The sequence below is a fragment of the Pristis pectinata genome, chromosome 3 (genome assembly GCF_009764475.1).
Source record: "Pristis pectinata isolate sPriPec2 chromosome 3, sPriPec2.1.pri, whole genome shotgun sequence".
NCBI lineage: Eukaryota > Metazoa > Chordata > Chondrichthyes > Rhinopristiformes > Pristidae > Pristis > Pristis pectinata.
Window position 1 is genome coordinate 13,703,215 of NC_067407.1, and position 16,444 is coordinate 13,719,658.

At 37.6% G+C, this 16,444-nt stretch overlaps 1 protein-coding gene across 1 annotated transcript in view; it reads left to right on the forward strand.

The window, feature by feature from the left end:
- Nucleotides 1–16,444, forward strand: part of hfm1 (helicase for meiosis 1) — a 92,647-nt gene that overhangs the window by 16,763 nt on the left and 59,440 nt on the right. The window contains exons 5-14 of the mRNA XM_052013230.1: nt 344–414; nt 6,997–7,129; nt 7,543–7,694; nt 11,670–11,747; nt 12,823–12,981; nt 13,095–13,295; nt 13,383–13,471; nt 14,158–14,201; nt 14,280–14,381; nt 15,928–16,073. Of these exons, the coding sequence (XP_051869190.1) occupies nt 344–414; nt 6,997–7,129; nt 7,543–7,694; nt 11,670–11,747; nt 12,823–12,981; nt 13,095–13,295; nt 13,383–13,471; nt 14,158–14,201; nt 14,280–14,381; nt 15,928–16,073 (1,175 nt within the window). The remainder of the gene's footprint in view (nt 1–343; nt 415–6,996; nt 7,130–7,542; nt 7,695–11,669; nt 11,748–12,822; nt 12,982–13,094; nt 13,296–13,382; nt 13,472–14,157; nt 14,202–14,279; nt 14,382–15,927; nt 16,074–16,444) is intronic.

A 16,444-nucleotide genomic window follows, 5' to 3' on the forward strand; every position in this document is an offset into this window, starting at 1 on the left:
ATTGTGCACATTTTATAAAGGTGAAAAGATACATTGCCGAATAAATATTTGAAAATGATGTAGAATAGACTTAAAAATCTGTAACAGGATCCAAAATAGAAATAGGCTACAGAAGCTTTCTGGTTTCTTGATGGAAATATTGCCACTAGATGGCAAGAGTTGCACATGTTATGGCATTATTTTAAAAATGTTTGCTTGCTGTTGGAAACTAGGTACGTTGAGAATAGAACAGACCGCACATGTTAAATTGTCTGTTTCATTACTAAATATTTAACAATGTATCAATTGGTAAATGCTGTAATTGAAATGGCATTAACTTAATCCTTAACAAGATTGTATACAGCAGTACAATTTAGAAGCATTTTCAAAGAATTCCCTTATTTCAACTACATACAGTCCAGAGTATTAGATGATGTATGTACAGTAATTAATAGCTTTATAAAGCATGCTTTTTGCAAATTAAGGCTTCTTAGAAAATTTATGTGCATATTTGGAAGAATTGCAAAAGAAAAATTAACACTAATAGTTGACTAGGGCTTGACAGAATGAAAAGTTTTCAAAATATAATGACTTGCTAGCATTTTTGCAAAAAACACACAATTTAAAAACGAGATTCCTGAGAAAACAATTTAATTAGCGGGAATAAGAGAAGCTATCAATTGCAGCCTTCCTACTGATTAATCTTCATCACTTCCCAAGCATCTAACAAATCATGTAATTGGAATAAAGTTGTAAAGATTGGTAATCTTGCTCTGGATTTTGCAGTGTTTGTAAAAACTAGATCACAGAAAATTCAAACACAAGAACAATTCAACATTCAACATAGGAAATAGAAACATGAGCAGGAGATTTGGCCCTTCATGCATGTTCCACATTTAATAAAGTGATGGCTGATCTTTTTTCTCGTGCCATTTTCCCACACTAACCCCAGATCTCTTGATTTAGAACATAGAACATTACAGCACAGTACAGGCCCTTCGGCCCACAATGTTGTGCCAACATTTTATCCTGCTCTAAGATCTATCTAACCCTTCCCTCCCACGTAGCTCTCCCTTTCTCTATCATTCATCTGTCTATCTAAGAGTCTCTTAAATGTCCCTAATGTATCTGCCCCCACAACCTCTGCTGGGAGTGCATTCCATGCACCCACCACTCTCTGTGTAAAAAAAACTTACCCCTGACATCCCCTTTATATCTTCCTCCAATCACCTTAAAATTGTGTCCCCTCATGTTAGCCATTGTCGCCCTGGGAAAAAGTCTCTGACTGTCCACTCGATCTATGCCTCTTAACATCTTGTACACCTCTATCAAGTCACCTCTCATCCCCCTCTCCAAAGAGAAAAGCCCTAGCTCGCTCAACCTATCCTCATAAGACATGCTCTCCAATCCAGGCAGCATCCTGGTAAATCTCCTCTGCACCCTCTCTAAAGCTTCGACATCCTTCCTATAATGAGGGGAACAGAACTGAACACAATACTCCAAGTAAATTTGTTTAATACGTGAAAGTTTGTTGAACTCTGTCTTTAATATTCTCAGTACCAGAGCCTCCAAAGCCTTCCTGGGTTGGGAATTCCAAAGATCCATGACCTTCTGCTTGAAGAAAATTCTTTTCGTCTCTGCCCTGAACGGCTGACACCTTATTTTGACACTGTGACCCCAGCTGGTGGAAATGTTAACCCTGCATCACCCATTAAGACTTTTCTATGTTTCAATTAAGTAGTTTCATCCTTCTAAACTTGAATACATGCCCATTCTGCTTAATTTCTCAGGAATTAATCCATTGAACCTTTGTTGCATTCCTATATTGAAAGTATATATTTTCTTAGACAGAGACCAGACCAAGATTCCAGATGCAGTCTATCCAGGGCCTTACATACTGTTTACCTTCCTAATTGCTTGCTGTATTAGCAAATTAACTTTCAGTGGTTTGAATAGAATAACATCAAAGACCCTTGGAACACCTTTCAATTTTCACCAATTAAAAAATATCCTACCTTTCTACTTATTCTGCTAAATTGGATGATCTCACATTTTACCATGTTATATTCCCCTGCCACGTCCTTGTCCATTCACTTAACCTGTGTATATCCCTCTAAAACCCCTCTGCATCCACCTCAAAGCACATAGTGCTACCTGGCTTTGTAACGTCAAAAATCTTGGATACATTACACTTGATGTCACTCATTCAGATCATTGATATAGATTGTGGACAGCTGGAATCTCAGTGTCAGTCCCTGCCGCACCTCACTGGTCACAGCTTCCCGACCTCAAAATGGCCTGGTTTATTCCTATTCTGTTTTCTGACTCTTAACCAATCCTAAATCCAAATATATTACCCCAAGTACAATGCACTCTAATTTTGTTTAATAATCTCTTAAGTTGTACCTTTTCAAAATCTTCTAAAAGTCTAAATATAGCATATCAGCTGGTTTGCCAGCATCTGTTTTGGTAGTTGAGATTTAACAAACCTGATTTCTCATTCATATATCTATGTTGACTTTGTCCAATTGTATCATTGTTTTCAGTCCAGTTCCCATTTCTTTAATTCCAGCATTTTCTTTACTGCCGATGTTAGGCTAACTAGTCAAATATTCCATTTTCTCCCTAACCCTTTTCTTAAATAGTGTGATAACATTTGCTAACTTCCAATCAGTGAGAACTGTTCTAGAATCTATGAAATTCTGGAAGATGACATCCAGTGCATCCACTATCTTCATAGCCTTCTTCAGAACTCAAGAATTGAGGACATCAGGTCCTGGGTATTTATCACCTTGCAGCCCCATTAATTTCTGCAATACTAGTACATTGGAACTTCTTAAGATTGATGCACACATGCAGATAGTTCAAACATATTTCTCCAAACTCCACCCAATCTCCTTTGCTGTATCCCAATAGCTACACTTTGTAGAACAGATTCCTAGCACTGGATTGCCAATCCTTTTCCAGAATGCTTTGTGCCCTCTTCAGTACTGCAGTTGTCAGAGAGATTTCACAAGGGTCCATTACAGTCTGCTGAAAATATTACTGTCTCCCTGTGATCCTGGAATAAAAAACATGCACCATCTTGAGGAACTTGATAATACCTACAGATGCACCATAAAGTATTAATGCTAATTTCCTTATGCACCCCATTCTCTCTATATCAGTAGTTGGTCACTATTTTCAGCAGTTTTCTGTGTCCTCTATGAAGACAGATACGAAATATTTGTTTACAATTTCTTTATCCCCCAATGTAATTTCTCCTTCCTCAGATTGTAAGGGACCCACATTAATTTTTGCTAATCTTTACTTTTTTTACATACCTAAAGAAATTTTTTATGTTTCTCGCTAGTCTGTTATTTAATTCAACTTTCCCCTTCCTTAGCAAAGGCTTTGTTGGGAAAATTTCAGAAGTCAATCTTCAGGTTTAGTGGTTTTTGGCAACATTGCACATCTTTTCCTTATTTGTCACATTATCTTTAACTTCTTTTTAAAGAAGCACATTACTTATAAATTGTCTATTAATATTTTAAATGTTGGCCATTGCTTCTTTACTGTAATTCCCTTTAATGTAGTTTCCTGATCTATCATAGCCAACTCATGCCTTTGTAATTTGCTTTATGCAGGTTCTGCTCCTAGTGGCCCATGAATTGAAACCCAAACCATACTTTAAAGCTAAAAGTTTGGAGGCATTCATTGCCACTATTTTAGAATGGCATTTTGACTTTGAAGGATTGAGGTTAAAACTGCATACAGGATCCTGGGCTTCATTTTTTTTCTTCTTAGGCAGTCCCTCAGGATTGAGGATGACTTACTTCTTTAGTTTTGTAGATTCTGAAAAGAGTGATGAGGGCAATGCCGGAACTACAGACTCTTCTACAGATGGGGCAGATGGGGCAGATGGTGGCTGACAGAGCAGGGAGGAGTGATCCACTGCTTGCACCACCTGTGCAAGAGCCTCTTTGTGCTCCTGATGCATGACCTCAAGCTTTTCAAGACACTGGATTTTATTAATAGAGGCATAGAGTACAAAAACAAGGAGGTCATGATGAACATTTATAAAACAGTTGGGTTAGTTATGGCTGGAGTATTATGTCCAGTTCTCGGTGCCACTCTTTAGAAAAGATGAGAAAGCTCCAAAGCACACAGAAGATATTTACTAAAATGATTCCAAGAATGAGCGACTTTAGTTTCAAGGATTGCCTGGAGAAGCTGGGATTGTTCTCCAGGGAATGTATGAGATGGAGAATGGATCTCATGGAGATATTGAAGAGTTTTAACAGGGTTGTTAGTAACTATTCCTGTTAGTGGAATGATCAAGAAGCAGAGTATATAGAATGAAGATGACTGTGAAAAGAAACCAAAAGTGAAACGAGGAACAGCTTTGTATCAATAAGAATGATTAGAGTCTGGAAGGCACAGCCAATTGCAACAGTGGAGGTATTGTCAATTGTGGCATTCAGAAATGAGTCTGATAAGTACTTAAAATGAAATAATTTACAGGCCTCTAGAGAGAAGGTAGGGAAGGCAGACTCATTGCATTGCTCTTGCATACATCTGGTAGGAACTCCACAATCCAAATGGCCCTCTTCTTTGTTTTAGTTTTTCTCTGACTTCTGCAACTGTTATTTAGGATGCCATATATGCTATACTAAGGCAGTAAACAATTAGCAAGGATATAGCAAGACAATATAAGCTAAGTATTAATATACTTTAATTTACCTTGGCTAGTCAACCACCTACATGAACTGTGATGGTCTGTGTGATGAAGGTAGTCCACATTGAAATTATGTAGGTATTTTCAAGATTTTGACTCAGTGATATGTATCCAAGTAAGGGTGGTGTGTGGCTTTGGGAGCAGCTTTAAGGTGCTGGCATTCTAATCCAACAGCTACCCTTCCCCTAGTGGTGGAATTCAGAAGTTTTTGAGGTGCTATTTAAGCTTTGGTGGGTTGCTGCAGTGCATTTCTGTGAATGTTGCATACTGTAAACACAGTGCATTGGTGGTGGAAAGAAGGACTATTTAAGTTGGTAGATGAGCTATGAAACAAATGGAAATTGTCCAGTTTCTTGACTGTTCTTTTGGATACAAAGAAGAAGCTATTCTACTACATTCTTGGCATGTGCTTTAAATGATGGTTGGCCTTGTGGAATCAGGAAGTGAGTCAAGAAGAAACCATTCGCAAAAAAATATACAGACTTTTACCATGTGTTGTAGCTGTAGCATTTATATTGATTTATCTAGGTTTGATATTTAGGTTCAGTTGTGTTTCTAGTCAATAGCTACTTCCCAAGATGTTGGAGGGGGTTTTTGTGATTAAAATGTGATTGAATGTCATGTGAGATCGATTCTCCCTTGCCCAGCAGTTGCATGGGATAAAAATTACTTGCCACTTTTCAGCTGAAGAATAGATGTTGTCCAGCTTTAGCTACATGCAGACTTGTTTTATTATATAAGGATGGAGCTCGTAAAGGCTGAGAACAGACACTGCCCTACGGTCATTTCCAAAGGCTGAAATGATTGACAAACACAGACATCTTCCTTTGTGCTGTGTATAACTCTATTTGCAGGACAGTTTCCCACAATATCCATTGAGTTCAGTTTTACCAGGACATCTTGGTGCCACGCACAGTCAAATGCTGCCATGTTGTTAAGGCAGTCATTCTGACCTTACCACTGGAATTCTGTTCTTTCGTCTCTGGACCAAAGTTGCAATGAGTTCTGAAGCTGAGTAATCAAGGCAGACTCTTTGTAAGCAGATTATAGGAGTAAGTGTTGTTAAATGCACAGTTGATGATTGTTTTCAGCCTTTAACTGATGATTGAGGGCAGGATAACCGAATGATAGTCATATGTTGCATTAATCTTGGATTTTGTGGACATTATATACATCGTTAATTTTATATGTGTCGGTTATCTGCAAGTGTTGTAGTTTTGGTTGGTCAGAGACACAGCATCAAGGTGATCATGATGCTCATGTTGTATACCATGCAAAGTGCCTGTTTTTAAGATTACGAAAGAATGAGCGGATGCCTACTGGGAGATAAAGGGATTTCTTTGGTTTAATGATCCCTGCTGGAAACTCCAAGCAGGAGCAGAGAAAGCAAAATAGGCATTGTAAAAAAATGATCCATTGTTTAAATTGCATGGGGATTGGGAGAGGAACAATATTATAGACTGGCCAAAATCTCCAAAGTCATCACAGTCTGGATAAGAAATTAGTCTTTTTAGAAATGAAGAAGGGAAAACAAAGAGAAGAAAAAGTAGAAAAAATACTTGAGGGCAAATTTTCAAGGTAGATGAGCACAATTAATTAAATACTTTCAAACAGCACAATAAATAGAATTCCTTATTCTGTAGGGTGGCTTGACATGGAGAGGACATACCCTCAAGCAGAGTTAACATGAACCGCTGTGATTGAGAACAATTGCACTGAGTAATCTGTTTTTTGCTATGAAAAGTTATGAAATCTTTTATTTTTGAATCATCCTGTTTTCATTTGAAAGAAACCTCTTTCCCCTTCACCATGCAATATTGAAAGAGAGTGGTTTTCTTCTTTATTTCATAATTTGTTAATCTATTTAAGGATATTTATATTAGATTGAGATTTCTGATCCATATTATGTATCTATGCTATGTTTTTAAGATTATTTATTTGATGTTTCCTCAATTATGATGCACGTTCTTTCTTTTGTTGATTGCTGCATGCATGCTGTTTGGAAAATAGGATAGGGAAAAATGTGTGATCAAAATGTGGCATGATGCATTAGAAGATGGTACCTGTGCATCGTGCTACTTGATTAGTTGGGGAGAATTTTACCCATTCACTGGCTGTACATGCAGCTATTACCCATCCTCTAATTATTTGAACTCGTGTCTCCAAGTTATTTGTCCAGACCTCTGACAACATGAATAAGCTGCTCAATTCAGTACATGAAAAAAAAGTTCTACAAGTTGTAGATTTTTGTCTTCAGATATTTAATTAAGTAGGTCTAAAAGTTTCTGGATTCTCTTTAGCTTCTTTATGGTGAAAAGAATTTTGTGATTTGTTCCCCAACTGGTTCTGGAAAGACCGTGATATTTGAACTAGCCGTGGTCAGAATACTGATGGAAGTTCCAAAACCGTGGTCCAATATAAAAATTGTATACAGTAAGTTTAATACAAAGGTTTAAATTGATTCCTTTTATATTAATACAAAACACTTTATTTCTATTATAATTTTTGAAAACAAGTGCAAAACCAATGCTGTATTTCCATCTATTGATAGTTGTGTTGGTATATTCAGCTGGCATATTTCAACTAAAAACGGTTTATTCACAATGGAATTTGTACATAGAAGTGATTGTAAGACACACAATTGCAAAAATACAGCCAAACCATTATAGCAGTTGCCTATGAGAAGGAATGATTTGCATTTTTAGAAAATAATTCTGATCTGAATTACAAATTGAATAGTGATATACAATGTATCATTGTGCTTTACCTATTAATTTTGAAAGAAGCTTGTTGAATTTGTTCCATGACTTTCCTTCAAGACGTGATGGAATCTTTCATTTTCCTAGTGGCTCCAATCAAAGCTTTGTGTAACCAGCGATACGAAGATTGGAAAGCAAAATTTGGACCTATTGGACTGATGTGCAAAGAGCTCACTGGAGATACAGAAATGGATGATTATTTTGAGATCCAAGATGCACATATTATCATAACAACTCCTGTAGGTTTCTACACTGAGGAATCAATAATAGTATCATAAGAATAAAAAAAAGTAATGATAACTCAATAGAAGCTGCTTTCATAAGAATGTTTCCTTCAATGAAATTTCCTTAAATTTATTTTCTTGGCATTCCTTATTATTGAATGTATTTGTCTTCTTCCACAACAACAAGATGTCCCATTGGACTTTACAGACAAATAAATACTTTTGAAGTGTTAGCTTAAATGGGATAAATAGAAACTCTAGTAATGAAAATATTCTCCCTAATACTTTCAGGCTCTCTGCTTCTTTCATAGCATTGTTCAGTGCAGATTGTAAATTGTCTGGAATACAGATTATAATTGTTCAGAGCAAATAACAAAAAGAAGAATCTTTGAAAATAGAAGAGTGCTGTTACTGAATTATAGAAACTTACAGATAAGAAGGAAGCCATTCAATCCATTGTGCCTTTGCTAATTCTCTTTAGGAACTGCCCATTCAATTGCATTACTTTTTAATTTTTCTTATGCCCTTTTCTTTCTGTTTCCAGTATTCATTTTTATTTAAACAGAGGTTATAGGTACAGTTTTTGCCGCTGTTCCTGATTAGACATTCCGTATCCTAAAATAATTCCTAATCCTTCTCTTCATAGTAATTTTAAATTTATGTCTTCCGCTTGCTGACTCACAGATCAGTAGAAATAACTCTTTTCAGTTTACTTATCATAATCTTAAATACCTAAATCAATCTTATTGGATGAACAAGTGCACCAGTTACTAAGTCTCTCCATGTCATCCTTGGAGTTATTTTACATAAAAAAACACCCAAAACAGGGCACAGTAATCTAGCCATGTGGTAATCAGTCATTTAATAGGTTTAGCATTGTAGTCTTTACTCCTGTTGATAACACCTAGAATTCTGTATGCTTTCAGGTTTCAGATCTCTCGGTGGGAGAGCATAACTCCTTGACCTTTACCATAGCCTTGGAGAGGGAGAGGAGCAGACGATATGGGAAAGTATTTTACTGGGGGAGGGGGAATTATGATGCTATTAGGCAGGAACTTGGGAGTGTAAATTGGGAACAGATGTTCTTGGGGAAGTGCACAGCGGAAATGTGGAGATTCTTTAAGGAATACTTGCATGGGGTTCTGGAAAGGTTTGTCCCATTGAGACAGGGTAAGGATGGTAGAGTGAAGGAATTGTGGTTGACAAAAGATGTAGAATATCTTGTCAAGAGGAAGAAAGAAGCTTACCTAAGGTTTAGAAAGTATGGATCAGACAAGGCTCTGGAGAGTTACAAGGTAGCCAGGAGGGAGTTTAAGAATGGACTTAGGAGAGCTAGAAGGGGGCATGAGAAGTCCTTAGCGAGTAGGATCAAGGAAAACCCCAAGGCGTTCTGCATGTATGCGAAGAATAGGAGGATGACTAGAGTGAGGGTAGGACCAATCAGGGATAAGAGAGGAAACGTACCTGGATTTGGAAGAGGTAGGGGAGGTCCTTAATGAATACTTTAGTATTCACCAGAGAGAGAGACCTTGATGTTTGTGAGGATGGCGTACGACAGGCTGATACGCTAGGGCATGTCGACATGAGGAAAGAGGATGTGCTGGAACTTTTGAAAAACATTAGGATAGTTGAGTCACCAGGGCTGGGTGGGATATATCCGAGGTTATTACAGGAAGTGAGGGAAGATATTGTTATGCCTTTGGCGACGATTTTTTGCATCCTCACTGGCCACAGGAGTAGTGCCAGATGATTGGAGGGTGGCAAATGTTGTTCCTTTGTTGAAGAAAGGGAGTAGGGATAAATCTGGGAATTACAGACCAGTGAGTCTTACTTCAGTGGTGGGCAAATTACTGGAGAAGATTCTTAGAGACAGGATTTATGGGCATTTGGAGAAGCATAGGCTGATTAGGGACAATCAGCATGGATTTGTGAGGGGCAGATCACGTCTCACGAGCCTGATTGAATTCTCTGACGTTGTTACAAAGCACATTGATGAAGGCAGAGCAGTGGATGTAGTGTACATGGATTTCAGTTAGGCATTTGATAAAGTTCATCTTGGAAGGCTTATTTAGAAAGTCAGGAGGCATGGGATCCAGGGTATCTTGGCTGTGTGGATTCAGAATTGGTTCAGGGTGGTAGATGGAGTGTGTTCTGCCTGGAGGTCAGTGACCAGTGGTGTTCCGCAGGGATCTGTTCTGGGACCCCTCCTATTTGTGATATTTATAAATGACTTGGATGAGGATGTGGAAGGGTGGGTTAGTAAGTTTGCTGATGATACAAAGGTTGGTGGTGTTGTGGATACTGTAGAAGGTTGCTGTATATTACAGCAGGACATTGACAGAATGCGGAGCTGGGCTGAGAAGTGGCAGATGGAGTTCAACCAGATAAATGTGAAGTGATACACTTTGGGAGATCGAATTTGAAGGCAGAATACAAGGTTAATGGCAGGACTCTTAGTGTGGAGGAACAGAGAGGTCTTGGGGTCCACATCCATAGAACCCTCAAGGTTGCTGTGCAGGTTGATAGGGTTGTTAATAAGGCATATGGTGTGTTGGCCTTCATTAGTCGGGATATTAAGTTCAAGAGCCACGAGGTGATGTTGCAGCTCTATAGAACTCTGGTTAGACCACACTTGGAGTATTGTGTTCAGCTATGGTCGCCTCATTATAGGAAGGATGTGGAAGCTTTAGAGAGGGTGCTGAGGAGATTTACCAGGATGTTGCCTAGATTGGAGAGCATGTCTTATGAGGATAGGTTGAGTGAGCTAGGGCTTTTCTCTTTGGAGAGGAGGATGAGAGGTGACTTGATAGTGGTGTACAAGATGATAAGAGGCATAGATCGAGTGGACAGTCAGAGACTTTTTCCCAGGGCAACAATGGATAACACGAGGGGACATAATTTTAAGGTGATTGGAGGAAGATGTAAGGGGGATGTCAGAGGTAAGTTTTTTTTTACACAGAGAGAGTGGAGCAATCTCCCAGCAGAGGTTGTGGGGGCAGATGCATTAGGGACACTTAAAATACTCTTAGATGGACACATGAATGAAAGAGGAATGGGGGGCTATGTGGGAGGGAAGGGTTAGATAGATCTTAGAGCAGGATAAAATGTCGGCACAACATTGTGGGCTGAAGGGCCTGTACTGTGCTGTTATGTTCAATGTTCTTTGTTTATTGCATTTTATCCTCATCTTTATCTGAATAACTAAGTTCAAGTCATAAATTAAGCAAAATAATCAAGACAAAACAGAGCCTTGAAAAATATCAGTGTTTACAACCCTGCAGTTAAACACTGTACATTGACCATAAGCCCTACCATTTTCTCCCCAATACAGTATGCCTTCATTTTATCAACATGTTCTATGGATGGCATGTTGTCAAATGCCTTTGAAAATTCATATCTAAAGTATTTCTTCTATCAATACTACTATTTCCTCAAGTTTGCTTAAATTTATGAGACATGACTGACTTTTTACAAATTCATCTTGACTGTCCTTAATTAACTGTTATCACTCTAGGTGAGTATAAATTTTATAACACTATAAGACCTCTGGAAGGTTATCCACTAGTAACATTCAACTAAGTAACCTAGTTATCTTCTTTATCCCTATCACGCCTTCTGAATAAAAGTGTTAAATTGACAACCTTCCAATTTTCTCACGCATTTAAGGCTTTTTTAGTGATTGTAGTCTAAACCTCTTCTATTTCCTGATTACAAAATATATTTTGTTGCGGCAGAATCCTGATGTTCAGATACCAGTAAATAGGATATAGGTTTAATTATAGTATTGCTGCATAAGTTTCTAATTACAATAATTATGGAGTGGAGCATATTCCCATTGATAAATAAGGAAAGTTGCACACTCAAATGCATTTGACAAAACTGAGCATATTTTGGGAAGGTTATAATTTTCCTATCAAAAGTTGTAACCATGTGATTTATATAAATGTATGTTTGACACCTTTTGTTCAGTTTCTAATTTTATTTTTTAAGGAAAAATGGGACACTATGACAAGAAAATGGAGAGACAATTCATTAGTACAGCTGGTGCAGCTTTTCCTTATCGATGAGGTAATGATCTATATTTTACACCATGAATTTGAAGTTATTAAGCTGAAAATAGTGTGGTATGTATAAAAGGCATGCCAGAGTATTGCTGCATGAAGTTCAGTGGCAATGAAGCTCAAGGTGTCATTGGAGATCTAGCAAAAGAAAGCTGTTCTGAGGATGGGGCTGTGGTGTAATCGAGAGGATTAGAAGAAGGTAGGTGTTTTGTAAAGAGTTGGTCCTTGGTTGCTTGTTTGCTTCAGAGAATCAGGCCTGGGTTGCTTGAATGGTGAGGGGGAGGGAAGAAGTGGGGTTGCTCAGCCTCATCGGACTTCCTGTTCTAGGTAGGTATCATGACCCTATTCATTTCACACTCAAGTTCAAAGTGAAATGCCTGTAAGTGGTTTGGTTTTTTTTTGCTTATTTTACTTTAATTGATCTTTAATTGATCTCTTGTACTTTAAGAGCGTTGTTACAAAATTGATTTGGTTTCTTTTCATAATCATTCAAAAAATAAATTTAAGGCTATTTGAACTGTTGTTATATGTCTGATTATCAGTCATTTAAAAATAATTCAGACTTTTGACAGCAGCAAGCTATCAAAAAGCTATCAGAGTATTCTAGGGGCAAATCTCAGGGTTTGCATGGTCCAGATTATTCAGCCTATGAAGCAAGCCATTCTACCAGGAAACTGATAAATAGTGGAATTTTCAGGAGAGGTCAGTCTACATTAACTAACTCAAAAGCGGGTCTCCTTTGTTCAGGCTTGTTTTAGTATGAGGGCCAAGGTCATTCTTGAGCAGAAGAATCTTGTGCAGGTTATATCAAACCATGCATGGCATGCCATTTGCCATCCTTCTGCATGGCCGATAGTGTCCGATGTATCATGTACTCTGCTGTGTTTAGCAATCTGGTTTGTGGCACATAATGTATTGCTATATATTGTAACACTTCCAGGTTATAATTTACTGTTCCTTTCTGGATTAGTAACTTATTTCACCTTCTGAGAAATTGTGGACATTTTATATGCATAGACTTTTTAAGGAAAATTCGTCAATTTATTTCCATTTTTTGAACTGGCAAATTTCTATTACTGTAGGCTCATGTTGTGAAAGATGAAAGTCGTGGTGCAACCCTTGAAGTTGTTGTCAGCAGAATGAAAACAGTTCAGTCAGCTGTCTTGCGTTCATCTAAGCAACCTGCAGATAAAGCACTGAGGTTTGTTGCAGTTTCTGCAACAATTCCAAATGTTGAAGATGTAAGTCTATTCGCATCTTTCTGGATAAAATAAGACGTTAAAAGGAAAGTAGATCATTTATCATGATGTGTGCATTTAATTTTATTTGGGCATCTTTTGTTTTACTTTCTAAGATTGCAGAATGGTTATCTGATGGAAAGGGACCAGGAATTTCCATGAAGATAGATGAAAGTCATCGACCTGTAAAGCTCCGGAAAGTTGTACTTGGATTTACTTGCTCCACTACTCAAACTGAATTCAAATTTGACCTATGTCTGAATTACAGAATAGCTAGTGTTATACAGACATACTCTGAACAGAAGCCGACTCTGGTGGTATTCATCTTTTTAATCCTAATTCTTTTTAAGGTTTTTCACCAATAGTCTGATAATGTTTTATTAAAAGCCATTTTTAACTTTTAGTTCTGTGCTACAAGGAAAGGTGTGCAACAGTCTGCATCCATACTTGCAAAAGATGCCAGATTCATTATGACCATGGAACATAAGCAAAGGTAACATTGAAATCATGTTGAAGTGCAGATTTTTTGAAGTTTGGAAGATGAATTTGTAAGCTCCTGGACCAGGAAGAAATCTAAAATATTATAAAACATCATAAGACTTTCTGATGAGACTAGTGAATATAAATTAAGAAAAGTCATTTATTTTTGGGTTGAGATGTTAAAGTGACTATATTAGGTACTAAAAGGAAACTGACAATCATAGCTTTAGGCAAAGTATTTACCTACTTGTCACTTCTGTTTATATACCTTGTATGTGGCATATAAATATGGGGAGAATATTGTGTGCTGAGGACTTGGTTTATGTATTGGCCTAGTAAAGGCTGCCTTTTCTTTTCAAACTGTTTTATTCTTTTGTAAAGAATAATTTGTGCATAGAAATAAGAAGGCAAGAAAAGATAAATCTACTGTGGGGTTAGTAGATTGTTCCCCTTTAACTCGTGAAAAACCCATGCCCTGCTACACCTATTTTGAGTACTATAACATTGTATGTTATTTGCATCATGACTTATCATTTTACATATTATTGAACCTTAAGGAAATCTACATAAAGTGTGCACTTACACCTCTTTGTAAGTCTTAAAAAAAGATCATACTGAATTTTATACAGAAAAACTTGTTTGGCTGTTTCAAAAAGTAACTTATGGATTTATTCTTTTATCCAACGCCTAACACAATAGACTGCAAAAATATACAAACTCAATTAAGGATGCAAAGCTTAGAGGTAAGTTATTTATATTTTGCATTATTTTATAAATAAAACTGCATACTTTCTCTGAAACCTGTACATGCATTTTAATAGATCTGTTCACATATGGAGTTGGTTACCATCACGCTGGCATGGAGCTATCTGATAGGAAAGCTACTGAAGCTGCATTCACTGCAGGAGATTTACCTGTGCTTTGTAAGTCATATTTTTGTCCCATCTTTGGGTTCGAATGGTATTTTTCTTCTTCAACTTTTTAATTTAAATTTTTTATTTACATCTTTCAGGCAGAATCGTAAATAGTTCAAGGAGGCAATTCTTTCAAACGTGATTTAGAGTGCACTTTTACTTTCAGATGGCCTGAAAAACAATAGCAAGATTTGAGGATTGTAACAGGGATCTTTATGTTAAGCACCAGCTACTACAATGTAACATGTGCTGCCATGTGACAAACCATTCTATTAGTTGTACCTAATAACAACCAACAGACTCGGAAGCAATAAATAGTTTCTATAAACTTAACAGATAAATGAGCACTTTACAAAAATGCCCTATCTTGGGAACCTATATTTTGAACTCATTAAAAATATCTGATTGAATATTAGGTTAGGTATCTTTGAAGTGTATGCACAGTTGCATAAAACAGGAATTAGATGTGCTGCAGAGCCTACTGATGAGATCAGAGCTTGCTTTGTGACTTTATGGAAAGTAGGATTCCCTTTCAGAAGAAGATCATTGGCCTGATCAATTAAATGCAGCCAAGGAGAAAACTGTGACCTTACCCTTAAATTAAGTTTTGTTTTAACTCGCTGTGAAGCCAAGGAGAGCAAGGACACTCTTAGATCCACTGCATTCCATCTCAGTCCAGTTTTCCCTGGTCTCCTTCCTTACCCCTCCCCGCCTTCCTACATCTGAGCTAACACCCTGACGATACTGAAATAAAATTCTTCAACTAGCTGAGTTGCCTGTGAAGGCACAACAGATAGTGGCTGATTGTCAAGATTAACTAACTGAGGCCTAGTGATCAACTTCTCAGATTCACAGACTGCCTTCTTTGGGCATGAAAATCCATAGTCAATGTAATGTGAAATCTGTGATCATTTAATCCTTTTAACTTCCTAGAAAGCAAAATATATAACTCACATCCTCAAATTTTCCCAAAGTTCATCAATTTTTTTTGAAGAGCTATCACAGTTGTACACAACAAGGTCCTATGAACAACACAGAGACAAGTAACCTAGTCTGTTTTGGTTGACGTTGCTGCATATTTTTTCTCCATATTTTGAAGTACTTTCCCCTGTCAGAGGTTGATGTGCAAAGAATGTTTCTGGGCAATAGGACACCAAAATTGGCTGCAGCTGCGTTTGAACAGCACCCTGGTAGGGAGGGGGAGGGGGTGTGGGGGATGGCGGTGCAGTTGTGTGCCAAATCTGTGCAACAGACCTTGATCTCCAGTCATCTTAGACCTCCTTGCTATTAGTGCATGACCTCACTTTATCAAAACCCAGTGGTAGTGTGTTCAATGACAACCACACCTTAAAAGTATTCATGCTCCAACATCTTCCACTCCTCTGAAATGGAGTGGAAACAAGTAATTTGCCTCCCCGAGGGACTGCCCAAAAGTAAGTCTCTTCATTAACATCTAAATACTAAGCACAGTTTTATTTTTTAAGAGGCATTGACTTGTGTTTATATATTAACTTTTCCAAGGCGATGATTGACAGTGTTCTTTAATTATTTTCAGTTACTACCAGCACTTTAGCCATGGGAGTCAACTTGCCAGCACACTTAGTGGTCATTAAATCAACAATGCATTATGCAGGAGGAATGTTTCAAGAATACAGTGAAACTGATATACTTCAAATGATGGGTCGAGCTGGCCGACCTCAGGTAGACGATAAGAAATGGAAGTGACGTAATAAATAATGTTTCTCAAGAATCTGTACTGTAATCTCAGCTTTGCGCCATGTGTAATAATGAATGAAAGATCATAGGACTGGATATCAGTGACGCTATTATAGGGTCACCAGAGGTTCTGATAATATTGGGGCTGTCTGGATATTTACTATTTATAAGTTATTTGTCTTGAATTTTCATGCTTGTTCTTTAATCGCTTAGGGTTCCAAGAGTAGTATTAAAAATTTTGGACAGTTTGTGCCATAATATTGAGATGTGGAGTCTGTGTTTTTGACTGTCCCTCTCATTCTAGGAAGCAACTTAGTTGAAACAGCAGTTGGAAAATTGAGGAAAGGAAGAAACTA